The sequence below is a fragment of the Pelodiscus sinensis genome, chromosome 8, assembly GCF_049634645.1.
Source record: "Pelodiscus sinensis isolate JC-2024 chromosome 8, ASM4963464v1, whole genome shotgun sequence".
In the NCBI taxonomy this organism is placed as follows: domain Eukaryota; kingdom Metazoa; phylum Chordata; order Testudines; family Trionychidae; genus Pelodiscus; species Pelodiscus sinensis.
The window spans coordinates 73622487-73641199 of NC_134718.1; the positions used below are offsets into that span (position 1 = coordinate 73622487).

An 18713-nucleotide genomic window follows, 5' to 3' on the forward strand; every position below is an offset into this window, starting at 1 on the left:
CTTTTGTTTGTTTTAAACCTGCTGCCTATTAATGTCATGTGGTGACCCTTAGTTCTTATGTTATGGGGACTAGTACATATTTTTTCCTTACTTACTTTTTCCAAGCCAGTCATGATTTTACAGACCTTTAGGATATACCCCTTAGTCTCCTCTTTTCTAAGCTGAAAAGTCTCTTCATATCGACCTGTTCAAAACCCTTCCTCATTTTTGTTGCCCTTTTCGGAACCTTTTCCACAGCTAATATTTCTTTTTTTGAGATGAGGTGACCACATCTGTACCCAGTATGCAATATGCGGGTGTACCATGGTTTTATATAGAAGCAATAAGATACTTTCTGTCTTATTCTCTATTTAAAATTATTCCTAACATTCTTTTTGCTTTTTTGCCTGCCGCTGCACATGGAGTGGCTGTTTTCAGAGAACTGTCCACAGTGACTCCAGGATCTCTCTCTTGAGTAGTTAGAGCTAAATTAGACCCCATTATATTGTATGTATCTCTTGGGGGGAGAAATTCACAGGGGTGGGCAAATATCGCTGAATAACTCAAACCAAGGCAGCGTGAGATTAGGATCCAGGTTCCCTTATCCAGTCCGATGGAGCCCTTTCCCCGAACCCGCCCCACCGTGCCCCACTCGGGGTAATGTTTCACGCGTGTAAACCATTGGATGGACTGTGGAGGTACAGACGTGCAAGACAATTCATTGCTGAAGTCACTGGTGGGTGCGATTCGCATTGTGACTGTAACATGCCATGTTGTATTTCGATTTCTACACATTGTCTACCGATTTGATACAGCCCTTCGTGAATCCGCTCGCGGGTTGTAGTGTGGGTAGCGCTCTGCGGGCACCGTATATGTTCTCTGGAGATCTTCCACCTAATGCTCCCGGCTGCGTTTAGACGTCTCCCCGTCACGAAGTGTCTTTGTCAACCCCCCGTGTACTCTTTGTGTTCTGCCCTTCGATGTCTCCACACAACAAGTGATCTGCCCGTGGAAACGCAATGGCAGGGTACAATAGCAGCGGGCGGATTCGTACAGGGGATGGTTAAATCTTTCCAGCCCCTCCACCCGTCCGACCTTGGGAAAAGAAAGGAGCCGCCCCCTCTCCCCCAGCCTGCAAGTCCAGGGCCCGTTGGCGCGTTCCCCTGCTTTGTCTGGGCGCCACGGCAGGACCAGACCCGCAGCGGCCCCACGCGTGTCCGCGACACGCTCCCCGGGCGGGGTGGGAGGGAGGAGACCCCCGAGCAGAGGGGCGGGGGCTGCGGGCGCTCAGAGCGAGCGGGCGAGGAGTCAGTCGCAAGGAAGGAGCCCGCGGCGAGGCGCGCTGCCTGCTCCGCGCTGCGGCTGGGGCGACTTGGCTTTATAAGGCTCCGGCCCGCCCGGCTTTCCTCGGCTCGCAGACCGGCTCCTTCGCTCCGCTCGCTCTTCCCGGCCTGTCATTCACGCGGCTGCTTCCCGGAGCCAGCCAATGGAGACCCAGGGCCGCGCAGTAGCAGGCCTGGGGGTTAGATGATTGATGCCCCCGCGCACAAGCCGCAGCCCCGGCGCCTCACACTCGCTCGCCCAGTCGCTCCCAAATCTCCGCACCGGCTCTTTTCTAGCCCTGCCTCGCCCGCTTCCACCGAGGCTTTGGGGGAGAAGCGAAGCGAGCCCGGAGCCGCGCGCCGTGTAAACCTTCTTCCCGGCTCCGGCGCGGGCCCGGAGGGGGCGGGGCGGCCCGGGGGCTGCTTAGGGGGTTTAGGAGCGGCATGGATCACCTCGGGGCTCACCCCCTGCACCAGGGCCACGCCGAGCCCATCAGCTTCGGCATCGACCAGATCCTCAACAACCCGGACCAGGGCAGCTGCATGGTGGCCGGCTCCCGGCTGCAGGACTCCTCCGAGTACGGCCTGGGCTGCCTGGTTAGCAGCGCCTACAACACCATGAGCGGCAGCTACGGGCCGAGCGGCGGCGCGGCCGGGCCGTACCCCGGGGCCTGCAGCATGGCCTCCCTGCCGGGCTCCTACAACGTCAACATGGGGGTGGCGGTGAACGGGGGCGGCCTGAACTCGGCGGGGGGAGTCATCCGGGTGCCGGCGCACCGGCCGCTGGCTGGCGGGGGGCACCCGCCCCTCTCCACCGGGATGCCCACCGTGCCCTCGGTGAACAGCGTCAACAGCCTCTCCGGCCTCACCTTCCCCTGGATGGAGAGCAACAGGCGCTACACGAAGGACAGGTTCACAGGTGAGTCTCTTCCCCGGCTCCCCGCGCTCCTCTCACCCGCCTGGCGAGGGACCTGGAGAGCCCCTGCCCTACCCCCACGCAACAGACAGCGCTGCCCCGTTCTCCCCCTGGCTGCCCTCCCCTGCACCGGCCGGGTTTCCGAGCAATGGGCACAGTCGGGACAAGGAGGGACAGAGCTGGGAGATCCGAGGGATTGGGCATGGAAACCCGGCGGGTTCACAAAGCGCCTGGTAGCGAGCTCGGCTAAATTGGATCCGAAATAGCAGGATGTCCAAAGCAGCCAGCCCTTAGAACCTACGGAAGCACAATTAGGGAATAATAATAATAATAGGGAATAATAATAATAATAATAATAAATGTCAGGATATCACATTTAATTCCTTTAAGATCACCCTTAAAATCGTTGCAAAAGTTTGTCGAGCTTAGATCTGCAGGGTTTCTTTTTGTCCGACACGGGCTCATTGTATCACCCCTAACTCCGCAGGGAAGGCGAAGGCGAGGCACGAATTTATTTTGCAATTCAGGGTTTAATGTAGGCAGCTTTTGGCGCGGATAGTCGGTCTCCTTTTGCAGCCCGTCCAGGGGAAAGCGCGGAATTGCAGAACCCTTCTTTGAATTATTCTGAGGCTCCCAAAGGCACCTCACTCGGGGGTTGTGAACCAGCTTTTTGGTTTGTTTGCTTTGGTTTTGTTCGGGGTTTGTTTGCTGGGTTTTTTTTTGGCTTTCGTTTATTTTTTGTTTTGGTGGGTGTGATTTTTCGTTTCTTTTTGTTTGGGTTTTGGGCTTGTTTGTTGGGTTTCGGCTCGCTTTTTTGAAGGGAGGGGGGTTGTTAGTTTTTTGTTATTTTTTTGGCCCTAAGTTTTTCTTCCGGGAAGATTTCGACTCGGTGGGAGTTCTCCCGGGCACACGGTGTTATCTGCAGCCCTCGGACGAGCCGCGTGCAATATAAATAATGAACGAACAATGCAGAAGCGGCTTCCGCAGCAAGGGCCGATCCAGAGAGCCCGAAATTTAAGCGCAGCGCTTTCGCTTCAATTTTGGAATCACTTCTTAACCGCCCCGACTTCCCTCCGCACAAAGCAATTTCTCCGGGGCGGCTGGGGTAATAGATGAACAGGGAAACCACCCCCCCCCCCCCACCAGCAAAGGCGGAGACATTGTAAAATGGGGGGGAACCAGTCCCCTTTTAAAGCAGGTTAATGTATCATTTCCAGGGTGATCAATTGGAGGAATCCCCCCCTCCCCCCGCCGTTCTTAAATTTAATTTGGATTCGGTATCAATTCACTAGCCGGATGAGGAAGCACCAAACAATGAGCTTTTTCTGCCTCCTCGGGGAGGTTTAATTGGATCCTTGTTGAGAAAGCGCAGCGAGATCCTCCGGCGAGTGGCCTGTGGCGACCGGCAGAATATTCCTCAGAGAAAACTCGCCTGGCGAGAACTTTTCCCCGCGTGGGTCCCAGGGCCTGGAGCCCACGTTGCCACCGCAAGAGGCGGAGAGGGAGGCTCAGGAAAGGCGGGTGAATGCACCTAGAAATGAAATGGTCTCCCTGCCCAGAGACAAAACAGCGTAGCCTTTAGTGCTGCGGATTCGTAAACCCAGCAATTTGGTGGGGTTCAACATGAGCTCATCCCCTCTGATAACACAGGGCCTTGTGCACGGGGGGGGGCTTTTGCCACTGACTCTGGCCACTAGCTAGTCAAGTCCCTGCTGGCCTGGAACTACGAATTCCTTGCCCGAGAGACCCTAACGAGCCAACCCTCCCAAAAGGCCGCGTTTGCCCCTAATTTACAGCCCGTGTTCCCCCTTCTCATCTGAGCTTCATCCGAGCCATGGAACAAAATAGGGGCTTTAGATTGGGGGGCCTATGAGCTTCCATTATCCGCCCCTAGCCTGATTCCACTGCTGTGGGAGTTTAGAAGCAGAGAGGCAGGCAGGCACTGTCCGCAAAAGGGACCGTCCACATGGGAGTATATGAATAATACTATTATTCCTAATCATTAATATAGAGATGGTTAAGAGGCACTATAGCTTACTATGGCCCCGGCAGGGTTGATTGAGTTGGGGTTGGCCCTGCTTTGAGCAGGGGGTTGGACTCGATGGCTCCTGAGGTCTCGCTCCAAGCCTGGCAGTCCAGGATTCGAGGATGCTCAGATGTGTGTAGACAGAACCCGAGGCCGATCGCCCGAATCAGAATCTTTGCCCATCTGTGGAGCGGGCCACGCCTGCGCCTGATTCCAGCCCCCCAGCCCCGGGGGTGTTGCGCTGTAACGAATACAGCCAGCTCCCCGGTAATAAAGCCACGGAGCTAATTCCAGGCCTCCCAGCGAAATGCTGTCGATCTAGCACCACAGTGCCTGCCTCGGAGAGGGGGCGGCGGGTGGGAGTTGGAGCCTGTTGGAGGAGGTTCCTGTTTACACACACTTCTGCGGAGAAGGCCGTTCCTTTAATTCGGGGGGGAAGGAGGGAGGGTCAGGTGTGGCAGAAACTTTGTTAATGGGATTCAACAGCGGGGCCAAATCGATTTGAAAATAAAGGAACCCGACACGCTCCCGATATATACCAGGAAGTAAAAAAAAAATCAATCCGAATTGTGGAAATATGTCGGGATCAGAAAGGCGATTGGCTCCACAGATTATCGCCGTCTGAATCGGCTAGTCCGTGTCTGTATCGCTACCCCCCCCCCCCCGGGTTTGCCACACGGAGAACAGGCCGGAGCCTTTCTTGGGGGGAGAGGGGCGGGTGTTTGGCTGGTCTTGAAATGCAATAAACAAACGCGCCGGCCCGCAGTGTAAACGCAGCCCCCGGGTCTTTCAAAGGCCGCTCGCTGGGCCCCCCTTTGGCCGAGCTCAGTTCGCCGAGAGAGACTCCCCGAAAGGCGCCGCGCAGGCGAACTGGCCCAGCGGGAGTCCCCGCGCGGCGAGTTCGGTTCCCCTCCCCGGTGACTGCGCCGTGGGTGCCACCAGGCGCCTCCTCTAGCGGTTTGATGCGGGGGGAGAAGGAGCCGCAAAGAACCGGGCTTTCAAATACCCCCCCCCCCCGCATCTGCCGCTCCGGGCTCGCAGAGGGAGAGCGGGGTGCGCCCAGGCGGGGCGGGCCGGGCTCTGGGAGGGTGCCCCTTGCCGGGGAAAGTCAGCAACTGGGGGGCTTTGCCGCACGCTGTTCGCAGCCTTAGCTCACCCAGGGCAGCATGGGCTCTGGTAACGCCCCCCCCCCCCCGCCGGGCTTTGCCCACTAGGCTCGCCTGCTCTCTGTCTGCTCCTGCTCGAGAACCCCTCCTGATATTTTGCTGCTTGCTTCTTTGCCCCCCCCCCGCCTTGCCCCCCCCAGTGGCCCTCTCACCCTTCACTGTAACACGCCGTATAGGGCACCCCTACCAGAACCGCACCCCGCCCAAGAAGAAGAAGCCGCGCACGTCCTTCACCCGCCTGCAGATCTGCGAGCTGGAGAAGCGCTTCCACCGGCAGAAATACCTGGCCTCGGCCGAGCGGGCGGCGCTGGCCAAGGCCCTCAAGATGACAGACGCCCAGGTCAAGACCTGGTTCCAGAACCGCCGGACAAAATGGAGGTGAGATGAATATTTACCCTCCGCGTGTGTGTGTGTGTGTGTGTAGGGCCTGCGTGCATCTAGAATGTGTGTGTGTGTGTGTGTGTGTAGTGCCCGCGTGCATCTAGAATGTGTGTGTGTGTGTGTGTGTGTGTGTGTGTGTCTAGGGCCTGTGTGTCTGTGTAGTGCCTGCGTGCATCTAGAATGTGTGTGTGTGTCTAGGGCCTGTGTGTGTCTAAAGTAGTGTGTAGTGTGTGTCTAGGGCCTGAGTGTAGTGCCTGCCTGTGTCTAGTGTGTGTGGGGTGTGGGTGTGTCTAGTGCCACTATGTGGCTTGTGCCTGTGTGTGTCTATTGCGCGTGTCTGGAGTGCCTGTGTGTGTGTGTGTGTGTGTGTGTGTGTGTGTGTGTGTGTGTGGTGCACGTGTGTGGATCTGGTCTGGTGTGTGCTTGGCTGTGTGTTCTTTGCACGTCGTCGAGGCTTTGCTCAACAGATACAGTGTGTGTCTGCGCGGCGCAGTGTGTGTTGTGGGCGGCGTGTTGTCTCAGCTGCGGGCTCTGGGCCGGGGGCCGTGTGTACCGTGCCTGGCCTGGTCCGTGTGTGTGGGTCGAGGGGTGGGCCGCAGAGGTTTGCCTGCCCGCTCGCCCCCTCGGGGGTGGATTTGTGTCTCTCGCACCCGTTGCCGTGTAAACGGACCCCGAATCGGAGCTGGACGAAACGGCGAGGCCCCCTTTTAGGCTTAAAAGAATGAGCGCGGCGGACTTGGCCGCGCCTTGCCGGGCGCGTTGGGCAAAGCCGGGCGCTGAGCGGGGGCGGTAGATCCGCGCCTGTGGTCAGCTGGAGTGAAGGGCTCGGGGGAAGGCCCCACACGAATGGCTTCATCCCGGGGCTAGTCTCACTAGCCCAGCCAAACTCCGCGCCCGGGGCCGTGTTACGGGCTGGCCCGCCTCCGCGGCGCGGAAGTTCCGCGCGGCGCGCGGGTCTAAGGCCAAGCGGAGAAACTTGGCTCCGGGAGAGGCTTCGGCCGCCACTTGGTTCTCGCTGGGATCCTCTGAGTGGATCGCTTTAACATCACCGGGAGAGCGCGGCCCCACCCGCCAGGCGCCTGACCCGTGAGAAAGTCAATGAAACTTTTTTTCGGAGTGGATTTCTGATGGGCTCCCTCTAGCCCGGAGGCAATTGATACCAGCGGGTCCTGCGGGGGGTGACGGGGGGATCTCTCCCAGAGTAGCTTTGTCTTTAAACTGGCCTGGGAATTTAGCCCAGAGAACAAAACCCCTCACCATTTTGACTCGATGGCGTTTGGGAATGTTGGGGTTTTTTTCCTGTTAAGACTTCTGCTATATTGACCAAAAAGTGTGTGTGCGTGTTCCTGCGCCTCTCATTAGAAATGGGGCGGTTTAGGAATAAATGAGGCTCGGGGAAACAGACCCAAGAAGAAAAGAGAAACTCTTTCTGGGACGTCTGGCCGTAGATTCGAATTGTCTCACGTCAGGGGCTCTTTAAAGTAGCGAAAGGGAGTAAACGTTGGCCATAAACAAGCCATTCTCCATGCGCCTTCACGTATGAATTGAGCGATTCATTTCCACGCCAGCAACCAAACAATTTACAGGAGTAATCAAAGATTTTTGTATATTTAAATACCGTTGCCTAAAAAGACAGCAGCGTGTTTGAAATTGATTTTAAAAGCCCCCAAAGTGCTGAAAGTGCGAGGGGAAATAAACTCGAGCAGAACTGGGAGTCTTTGAGGTGCCTGGGTGTGCTAAAAGCAAGGGATTTCAGCTGGGGGGAGGGGGAGAGTGACGTTAAGATTTTGTAGGTACACAAAATAAATTTGAAGAAAAGAACCCCCTCTTGTTGGCGTTGCTAATCCACTAAGGTACAATAACCAGCCAAGGCAGGGTGTTACTTTAGCCATTGTTAAAAAGGAAGCGTGTATATAAAAATCAAGTCAATAATATTTTAGGACTCCACATATAAAGAGGGGGTTGAAATTTCTCCCCTCTTTACATATATATATATGTAAAGAGGGGAGAAATTTCAACCCCCTCTTTATATGTGGAGTCCTAAAATATTGACTTGATTTTTAAAGGACTAGAGAGGGTCATTTTCTCAAGTCCTCAGCAAAACAAAATATCCTCTAACTTTCTTGTTTAAAAAATCATTCTGTATAGACTGGACAAAACTATTTATAACCCCAAACAATCCGTTCTGCTTTAGAATAGGCGGATCTCCATTCGTTTGTAAAACAAAACCCCTTTATGCAAGGTAGTTCACCCCCTCCCTTTGTTGTTGTTGTTATACATACGATTTTTTTTTACTGGCATTCATGGGGAAAAAGCCACAGGCGTGTGGATGTGACGACAGTCAAAAGTAGGAGATTTTCGAGTCTGTAGCGCAAGCATGGGGTGCCCCCAGTTTTTGCTAGCACGTGCCCAAGGGGAAGAAAGATGTTTCAAGGAAGCTTTTGGAGGGTCTGAAACAATCCTCCCCGCGTCCCGAGCCGAAAGTGAATGATTCCCGGAGCTGGGTGTGAACTGGGCAGATAATGAAATTGCTTCCAGCCCCTCTTCCACATGCCCGGATCGGAGGCGGGGTGTCCCCGGCAGACCTCGGGTGGGATACGCGGCCCCAAGAAGAAAACAGGAAGGAAGTTTGACTAGAGAAAAAGTTCAATCTAGACGAGCTCTGTCTTGGAACCAACACGCATCCCCAGCCACGCCAGGGAGGTAGCGCCTATCTCGCATCGGAGTTCGCAGCCGCGCTCACCAGCGGCACAGGGGTAGATACCGAATAGGGGTAGGAAAAGAAAGAGAAAACTTGCTGAAGTTTTAGGCACACGGGCCGATGCCTTACGAATGCCGGCCCGGAGTCCTGGGAGGCCACGTTCAACCCCGATCCGCTGAAATCCACGGGGAAAACCCACGTTGAGCACAGAGGGGGCTGGATCGGGGCCATCCAGCGATACAAGGCCTGATCCTTACATCCTTGCTCAGCGCAGACCCGGCTCTCCCAGCGCCTCAGGATAGGGTCCCTGGCGAACCACTGCACATTGGTGCCGAGGGAGAGCTCCCATAATTTGCAATTAAGCCATCGCTTTAAATAATTATTACTAATGTGTTGACCTTCCCTTGCAATATTTCAGCAATTTGCCTGGATCTTTTCTTTCTCTCTGCTTGAAAAACGTTTCTTCCCCCTCTCCCCCAGCGACCTGTGTTAACTGAGAATAATGTCCCAGTTGGAAATTAATACTCTGTTACCACTAATTATAAGGGAGACTGCGTTATATTTCTCTATGAAGTCAAAACAGTATTAAATATGCATCAAGAGTAAATTTGCTGGGGAAGGAAAACTCATACATTATTTATGCAATTTTCCCCCCCTCCCCCCGCCTCTTATTCAAAAAATAATTGGCTGCATAGGTTGATTTTGGTCCTGGGTTAGCCTGGCACACAAGTGTTGTTGTTGTTGATTTAAGTGGGAGAAGAAGGTTCCAGGGCTGTCGCAAATCCCATGAATTTATACCTGACAGTTGTCAAGGAATTAGTGTCCCCCCCCAACTTATTTTACCCCATGTCTTTAATAAAAGCCATGCCTCAGAGCTGCTTTTCTCAAATGAAATAAGCATAGAGTCCGCTAGATAATAAATAATGCGGGATAAATTTGGCAGCGTGGGTCAGGGTGGGGGTGTGTGTGGAAAATGCGCATTTCATGCTGTTTGTGGATGAGAAACGTACATAGTTAGTGACCCTTGTCAGTAACATTCCCCTGCATTTGATCTGAGAATCTACTATGTGTCCCTGAACTTTCTACAGGCCAGCAGGAGTCCAATTCCCCACAGACCACCCAGCCGCTTCTTTTCCCCCCATCTCTAATGGGTTATGAACTGAAACCTTTCAGGGGATCAATAGCAAAATAAAATCCAAACGGTAGTTTCATTATACATTGATTTTAAAATTGCATTAAAGCTGGGACAGATCAGTACAGAGCCAGGGATGACAGCTAACGCTGTACATCTGGCCATTCGGATCAGAGCAGCCGAGACATAGCAGAGGAGAGGCATTTTTGGGGGCTGATTTTTACTCGGGCGGATAGGTGGAGGAAATGCTTCTGGTTTCATACCCCGACGCCCCCCGTGCATTCCCTCATATGCAGGACACAAGAAGGCCTAGTATGCCAGGAAAACGTAAGGTTGGTGATGCATGTATCCCTCTGGACCCTCTGAATCATTCTCATATAGTGTTCTCCCCAGTGCATATTGGGCACTAATGACAGGGAACCAAATTGCACAATATGTGTGTGTGTTGTGGGGGAACTAGGCCTGGTTTCCATTTGACTCTGCGACCTTCCCGGATGTCCTGCTTGATTTTCTGTGGCTGGCTCGCCAGGCAGCATCGTGAGAAGGAACGGGAAGGACATGATTTGAGCCCATCCACAGACACTGTAACCTGACACCCGCTGTAGGCCGCATGGTTTCCAGGAGAGCTCAGACCTGCCCTTGTGTTCCACTCTCTCCAGCGCGTCCAACCGGAGGGCTGCTGCAGAACGTTCTGCCCGGCTCTCTCCTGAGAGCGTCACTTCCAGGAGCGAATGGGGCTTTGCTTGAGAAGGGAGCTTGGGGTTCAGTCCAAGTGATTGTGAGTGGCCTAGCTGGACATGGAGGAAAGGAGCCGCGTATGCATGGGCTGGCGGGGGGAGGGAAACTGCTATGCTACAAAGGAATCTCTCTGGAGACCAAAGGAATTGGTCACTTCTCTCCAAGCTGTCTCCACCCAGCTCAGAACGTGGGGAGGGCAAAGGATGTTTGCCTTTCTATAGGACCATCATTTGCATGGTGTGGGGCACAGTCCTGGAGAACAGGGAACAGTCCTGCATTGGCCAATGGGATGCGGTGAGAGGAGGGATCACAGAACCCTAGCACAGTAGAACTGGAAGGGACCTTGAAAGGCCATCAAGTCCGGTCCCCTGCTCTCACGGCAGGACCAAACACCGTATAAATCAGGGCTACTCAACACATGGCCTGTTTGTTTGCGGCCTGCGGTGCAGTTTGGGTCGACGCGGGGCTCAACACGCAGCCGGGAGTCAAAACAAAAAAGCAGTCCATAGAAGGGTCTTCTGTTGAGAAGCGTTTTAGTTGTTCAATTCCTGGACTGTCATTGCTCGTTAAAAGTGCTGTCATATGGGTGGGAATCGGGTCAATATTGCATTTTATTAATATCAGCAGAACTGACTTAAATGGGGCCTGCGTGTTGTGTAGTCTTGCCTTAATTTTTGCATTCATGCCCGTCACTGGGAAAGGAGCTATTTGCATATATTTACATATATATTTGCATGTCTATGCAGCCACACGTAAGTTGCAGCCTTTGGCATGTGCTGTGAGTATCATTGTGGCCCCCAGAGCTTCCAAAGTTGAGTAGCCCTGATCTAGATCATCCCTGATAGGTGTCTGTCCAACCTGCTCTTAAATATCCCCTGTGATGGAGATTCCGCAACCTCCCTCGCTGATTTGACTCAATTAGCTCTCTTCCACCTGGGTCTCCTCTTCCCCGAGAGATAGCTCCTATCTTCTTGAGCCTGGATCCCAACATGTCTTGCCCTCTTGCTTACAGAGGGAGTTTTGGATTGTGCTTGGTGCTTTTCATTCACTTGAGGAGGCGAATGAAAAGACAGGGTGACTCCGGAGACCTGCCGGCTCTGCCCAGCATCGTGGCCTTCAAGGAGTCTCTTAGGGTATGTCTACACTACCCCGCTAGTTCGAACTAGCGGGGTAATGTATGCATACCGCACTTGCTAATGAAGCCCGGGATTTGAATTTCCCGGGCTTCATTAGCATAGGCGGGGAGCCGCCATTTTTAAATCCCCGCTGCTTCGAACCCCGTGCAGCGCGGCTACACGGGGCTCGAACTAGGTAGTTCGGACTAGGGTGCCTATTCCGAACTACCGGTACACCTCGTTTCACGAGGAGTAACGGTAGTTCGGAATAGGAACCTAGTCCGAACTACCTAGTTCGAGCCCCGTGTAGCCGCGCTGCACGGGGTTCGAAGCAGCGGGGATTTAAAAATGGCGGCTCCCCGCTTATGCTAATGAAGCCCGGGAAATTCAAATCCCGGGCTTCATTAGCAAGTGCGGTATGCATACATTACCCCGCTAGTTCGAACTAGCGGGGTAGTGTAGACATACCCTTGCAAGGCCTGTATCCCGGCAGGGCAGCTCTCCTACATTACAAAGTTTGAACAATTGTTGTTTTCTTCCAGGCGACAAACCGCCGAGGAGAGGGAGGCCGAGAGGCAGCAGGCCAACCGCATCCTCATGCAGCTCCAGCAGGAGGCCTTCCAGAAAAGCATCAACCAGCCCCTCCAGGCCGACCCTATCTGTGTCCACAACTCTTCCCTCTTCGCCCTCCAGAACCTCCAGCCGTGGTCCGACGATTCCTCCAAGATCACCAGCGTCACCTCGGTCGCCTCTGCCTGTGAATAGAGCCCACGGCCCCATGGGGTGCGCACGCACTGCGTTACGAGCCAGCCGACCTCCAGCATCCTTCTTCCCAACAGGAAGCTAGCCACATGCGCCCCCCGCTGCGCCAGAGCCCCACACGTCCGATGTGCTGCGTCGGCAAAGAGCCGCTTGGTGGGAAGACAGGGAAAGGCAAAAACAAAAACGTCCTTTCCAGTGCCCCGTGGGATGTTTCAGATAAAAGCGCCGTTTCCCTTTTTCTTTTTCTTTCAAAAGCCTCCACAACCAGACAAATGAACAATGAGGAGTGTCTTTAATTATTCCTAGAAAATAAAAATACATTAGCCTCATGTCGTCCTTTCAGAATGCATGGAAGAAACCTTTGCGGGATTTCTTCCCGCCGCCGGCGTAGGCCTTTGGTTTCTTCATATTTTTTAGCCTGGTCATTTCAAATGAAATAACTCTCTCTTCTTTGGGAGGGAGCTTCGACATTTCCTTAACAAACCCTTTTGCCTGGGTTTTTGGTGCAAAAGAAATGAGCAAAGCAGCTCAACTTTCTTTTCTCGCCTGGTAATTTCCATATGTAATGGAAGTGAATTCTGTGGATTTCACCTAGGAATGTCTCTTCTTCATCTTAATTATTATATTTTTCCGATGGGAGAATAAGAGAGGAAACTGACAGACTTTTGAATGTTGTACACACCATATTGCAAACAATTGTATGAAGATTCCAAACGGTTTCCCTGGATACCACAGACTCTGCGTTGATCAACTTATATTTTAATAACTCTTGAGACGTCGGTGGCATTTTGCAGAGCCAATGCAGTTTCATTCAGTGGATTATTTCAGTACTATTTACAAATGTTCAGCATTTTCTTTTACCTTTTTTGCTCTACAAGTCAACAGATGTGTGTGTGGGGGGGGAGGGGGAATCTTTCATGGTCAACTGTTTAACTCATTTCTTTAATTGTATGAAGGGAAGGAGACATGATTAAGTCAAGCACTTCTAATAGCAAACTCCAGGAATATATATATAGATATATAGACACAGTATATATTTTTCAGTTACTTATAATCTAAAACAGCACTGCCAATTTACGCAGCTGGACAAACAATCAAAAATATTTTCAGTGAGCTCTTTAAAGGCATTCATTCATTTGTTTGTTTTAAGTTATGCACTTCCAAGGTGTTTCACGTGTATTCATTTTATAAAATTTGTGTGTAATTTATGTGAATACAAAAGAATAAAAAAAAAGTCCCAGATACTGGACAAATCAGCTAATGCTTTGCTCTTGTTTTTGTACTCATTTCCAAGAGGGGCGATGACACCGCAAGTCACATGACAAAGTGCCTTCAAAATTCAGGTTAGGATATAAATAAAATGAATAGTCCCTCTTTATTTATGTGGCATCTGCTTGGTTTCAGAATGTAGAGGGGTATGGACTACAGTTTACCCCAGAATCTGCTAACATTTTTAGATACCAAACCAGGAAAGTGCTTAGCATCTGCTTAACTTTAAGCACTTAAGTGGGACCGCTTACGTGGTTTAATTAGGCAGATGGTAACACGAATAGAATCATAGAACTCTAGAACTGGACAGGACCTAAGAGGTCATCAAGGACAGTCCTCACAGCAGGACCAAGCACCATCTGACCATCCCTGACAGACGCCTATCCATCCTGCTCTTAAATATCTCCAATGACGGAGAGCCCACAATCTCCCTAGGCAATGTATGCCAGTGTTTGACCACCCTGACAGTTAGGAAGTTTTTCCTGATGTCCAACTGAAACCTTCTTTGCTGCAATTTAAGGGAATAGTGATGGAATTACTCACGTGCTTAAAATTAAGCCCATGTTTAAATACTCTGCTGGATCACGGCCAGTCTATGGATGTTAGGGTGCAAAGTTGACTGGAATACTTCTAGTTCAATAGCTCCCTGTTGGATAATCTTCTACACTAGCCATCACACTTCAAATTCATAGCCTACCTCATTTCTCATAGAGACAAGCCCTTGGCCAAATCAAACTGAAGTCACTGGAAAAACTCTGTGTCTTCTGTGGGCTTTGGATTAGACCATTAGGGCTTATTCTACCCAGAGAAGTAGCACTGGCTTCACAATGGGTCTTATTTCCACTCATAGGCATTCCTGGGGAATTGCAGAATCAGGCCCTTAAAAGGCCAGCTCCTAAATTCAGCCAGAGCCAAAGGCTAGTGAAGTCAATGGAAAAAATGTCATTGGCTTCAGAATATTGGCTTCTTCTTGTCTCACCCCCTACAATTAAACTGGCACCTCGCGTTCAGAAGGGAATTCCAAGATACAAAACTCCTTAGCACGTGTCTTGGGAAAATGGAAATGATTTTAGTCCAGCTGCTGTTTGAGAATAATGATGTAGGATATAAACAGACCTGCAAAAATCAGGTTTCTTGCACCTATTATTCATCTTTCTGTGTGTATGTGTTTGTGTCCTATTTAAGGATCTAAAACCTTTGGGTTTTCTGAATTTTGGTCTCACCTTTGCTGTAATTAGAAAAAAAAAAACCCAACCCTTCTTTGCATGAGAGTGACGTTTACAAGCTTTCTAAATTCACTGAAGACTCAGGCTCTTCTCTGCTGAGGGCTTTGACAATTTAATTGTAGGGAGAGAGACAAGCAGAGGAGAGAACACAGTCTTTGATTGCCTAATATTAGCATGAGGGCTAAGATGTGCTTTTGTTTTCCTGAAGCACACTGCTCATTATTAATATTGCAAATATTTTGCTACTTATTATTACGACATCAGTTCTTTACAATTTCCTTCCAAAACAGCCATTTTATAGTTGCTAAGTGCCGCATTTTATACGTCAAAATATTTCCCAAGAAAGTGACACACACAAATACATGTTTGCCTATATATGTGCATTTAGCAATATATAGAAATGACAAATTTTAGAAATGACAAAATCCGTATGTAGCAATCTTTCTGGTTAGACACATATACTGGTGAGCTCAGTATGAAATGAGGTCATCAGTAAAATCAAATGCAGAATGCTTTCTTATCATTCCTCTGTGTTTCTGGATTTAGCATTTCTGCAAGAGTGTTCTTTCTGTTCACACATTTTTCTTATTCTGATTAACATGAGTTTAATAGCAAGATGCTTTCATTTATTAAAGCAATGTGTACCTAAATAGTTAAAAAATTGCCTGAAAAGTGATGGAATGAAAATGATAGAGAATGCCATGAAATAATAATATTTTGCATACTGACAGTACCTCAAATTAATCCAGGCGCTACAATATAAACCTGAAACAATGAGTCCTATGGCACCTTGAGAACCTACACAATTATTTGGGCATACGCTTTCATGGGTTTCAGCCTACAAAAGCTTATGCACAAATAAATGTGATATCTTGAAGGGTGGGTCTACACTGCACCATTATTTTGAGCTAACTAGCGTTATTTCAAAATAACAACGTGAGCGTCTACACAGCCATTGCATTATTTCGAAATAATTTTGAAATTACGGACGACGTATTCCAAAATCTGTAAACATTATTCGACAAGGAATAACGCCTACTCCGAAACAGCTATTTTGAAATAAAGCGTGTGTGGACGCTCCACTCCTGCTATTTTAAAATACACCCCTCCCCCCTGAGCCATTCTAAGTTATTGCTCCCTAGTCCTTCTGGGGTTCTAAATCGAGGTAGCATGTCTACATTAGAGAAGCCAGCCTCGGACTAATTTGGAGGCTTCCCTGCAGTGTAGACATGCTATCTCAAAATAAGCTATTTCGGAGTAACTATTCCAGAATAGCTTATTTTGAAATAAGCGTGCAGTGTAGATGTATCCTTAGTCTTTAACATGCCACAGGACTCCTGGTTTTTGCTGAAACAGACTAACTTAGCTATCCCTCTGAAACTTATAATGCTAAAAGCTGATTGGATTGTTCAGATTGTACCCTTTTGGGCTCAGGAATAAGATCACCCTCAGAGACATGGGACATCGTTTTTCACTTCTAGTTACCTTAAATCCCCACAAATCCCAGGTGTGAAACCTGCCCGAGTTCAACATGTATTTCCATTGTTCATCTGCCAGTAGCAAGGAGAAACGAGCCAAGGTGAAACCATCATTGGCAGAAGGGATGGGGGAAACCCCAAACAAATCTAGCAGGAAAAGTACAGTTGGATTTGTGTGTAAAGCTGCCAAATGTTTGAGTACCAACCTCAGGGCAGCCTGCCAGGAAGCTGGGCACAAACCCCAAATTGGCCGAGAGTTCTATATTAGATTTCACCACCCAAATATCTGGCGTAAATGTCTCCCTCACAATAACAGCCTTAATACGGAGTTACAGACAGCCCCCTTGGGTACGCCGATCTATTTTGTCATTCAGGTTACTCCCTATCCCGAAGGGCTAGCCATTTAACCCCAGATCAATGGACCTTAGATTTCACACCACAGACAACCCTTGTAGCCAATCCAATAGTAAACGTTATACAGATTTATGCATTAGAAAAAGGAAATTAGAGACTTATTTACATGGTGAAAGCAGGTGACCATAGTGTAATGGGACCAGGCCTCTAAGGCCAAGAGGGTCATAGAGAAGTCCTCCAAGAGGCTAGAATGGCTGTGGAGGAACCAGCCAATCAGGAATCAGGAAGGACTACAAAAGGAGCTGCAGACTCAAAGGCAGCTCCTTTGTAGTCCCTACTGACTCAAGTCTTGTGGATAAGGGAGAAGCGGTAGATGTGGGATATCTAGACTTTAGTAAAGCATTTTATATGGTCTCACATGACCTTCTTATCAATAAACTAGGCAAATACAACCTAGAAGGGGCTACTATAAAGTGGGTGCGTAACTGACAGGATAACTGTATTCAGAGAGTAGTTATTAATGGTTCACAATCACGCTGGAAGACTGTAACAAGTGGAGTTCTGCAGGGGTCTGTTTTGGGACTGGTTCTGTTCAATATTTTCATCAGCAATTTAGATGATGGCATAGAGAGGACGCTTATGAAGTTTGCAGATGATACCAAGCTGGGAGGGGTTGCAAGTACTTTGAAGGATAGAGTCATAATTCAAAATGATCTGGACAAACTGGAGAAATGGTCCGAGGTAAATAAGATGAGGTTTAATAAGGACAAATGCAGAGTACTCTACTTTGGAAGGAGCAATCAGTTTCACACTCACAGAATGGGAAGTGACTGCCTAGGAAGGAGTATTGGAGAAAGGGATCTAGGGGTTATAGTGGACCACAAGCTAAATACGAGTCAACAGGGTGATGCTGTTGCAAAAAAAGCCAACATGATTCTGGGCTGCATGAACAGAAATGTCGTGAGCAAGACACGAGATTTAATTCTTCTGCTCTGCACTGGTTAGGCCTCAGTTGGAGTATTGTGTCTAGTTCTGGGTGCCACATTTCAAGAAAGATGTGGAGAAAATGGAGAAGATCCACAAAAATGATCAAAGGTCTAGAAAACATGAGTTATGAGGAAAGTCCCTATGTCCAGGAGAACTGACCCGATAATCTGTGCCTCTTATTCCTCCCCAGATGGGACAGGCACAAATGCTTTCTAATATAGCTTATATGTTATTATTATTGCATACTGAGGGTATGTCTACACTACCTGCTGGAGGGACAGGCAGTGATCGATCCAGCAGGGGTTGATTTTTTGTGTCTAGTTAGACAAAAGAAATCAACTGCTGAGCACTCTTCCATCAATTCCGGTACTTCTCCACAACAAGAAGTGTGGACATTGTCAACGGGAGAGCGTCTACTATTGACTCACAGCAGTGAAGACACTGCGGCAAGCGATCTAAGCATGTAAATTTCAGTTTCATTATTCACATAGGTGAAGCTGCGTAATGAAGATCAATGGCCTACGGTAGTGTAGACCAGGCCACAGGTTGTGAGCCTGCTAACAACGACGCAGGGGGTAGCTCTACTGAACCCAACATGGCTATTACTATTTGTTTGCATTTTGGTGGCATCTAAATGGCATTGATGCCCCATTGTGCTAGCAGTGGCACATGCTCACACCAAAAATGATGTTAGTAAAGGCAGGACATGCTTAAGCCCCTGGCTGAGTCAGAGCCTAATTATGTGCAAAATTCTCTGTTAAAAGATTTTTTTCAATGGACGATGATATGTTGACAAAATAAGGTTTTCTCAATGAAGACTGGTGTCTTCAACAAAACAAAAGTTGAAAAAGAAAGCAAGCAAGCAAGCAAGCAAGAAAGAAAGAAAGAAATTGGATGTAACTGATAATTTTCTGCTTCCCAGCCACCCAATTTTTTCCTCAGTTTTAAAATAAACATTTTTAGTCAACCACCCAAATATGCTGAAGAAGGATGGTGATATTTTTTTTATGTTGACGTAAAGAAAAAAGATTTCCTGGCTTACTTGTCTCTACAAAGCCACTCATGTGCATACATGTTTGTGTGCTGGACTGTAGAGTGGAACTCTTTTGTGTAGACACGGAAGCTGCCAAAGAGTTGAAAAAATATTGTCCATGTGCTTAA

The 18713-nt window shown here is 49.6% G+C and overlaps 1 protein-coding gene across 2 annotated transcripts; it reads left to right on the forward strand.

The window, feature by feature from the left end:
- Positions 1-672: 672 nt before the first annotated feature.
- On the forward strand, positions 673-18452 carry TLX1 (T cell leukemia homeobox 1). 2 transcript variants are annotated; one of them, XM_075935600.1, is made up of 3 exons: positions 673-2220; positions 5550-5787; positions 12019-18452. In XM_075935600.1, exons 1-3 carry the CDS (start codon positions 1746-1748, stop codon positions 12239-12241), a joined length of 936 nt encoding a protein of 311 aa, XP_075791715.1. In that variant the 5' UTR covers positions 673-1745; the 3' UTR covers positions 12242-18452. The 2 variants fall into 2 exon arrangements, with proteins under 2 accessions (XP_075791715.1, XP_075791716.1); XM_075935601.1 differs by having other exon boundaries at positions 687-2220; positions 5586-5787; positions 12019-18380.
- The last annotated feature ends 261 nt before the right edge of the window (positions 18453-18713 follow it).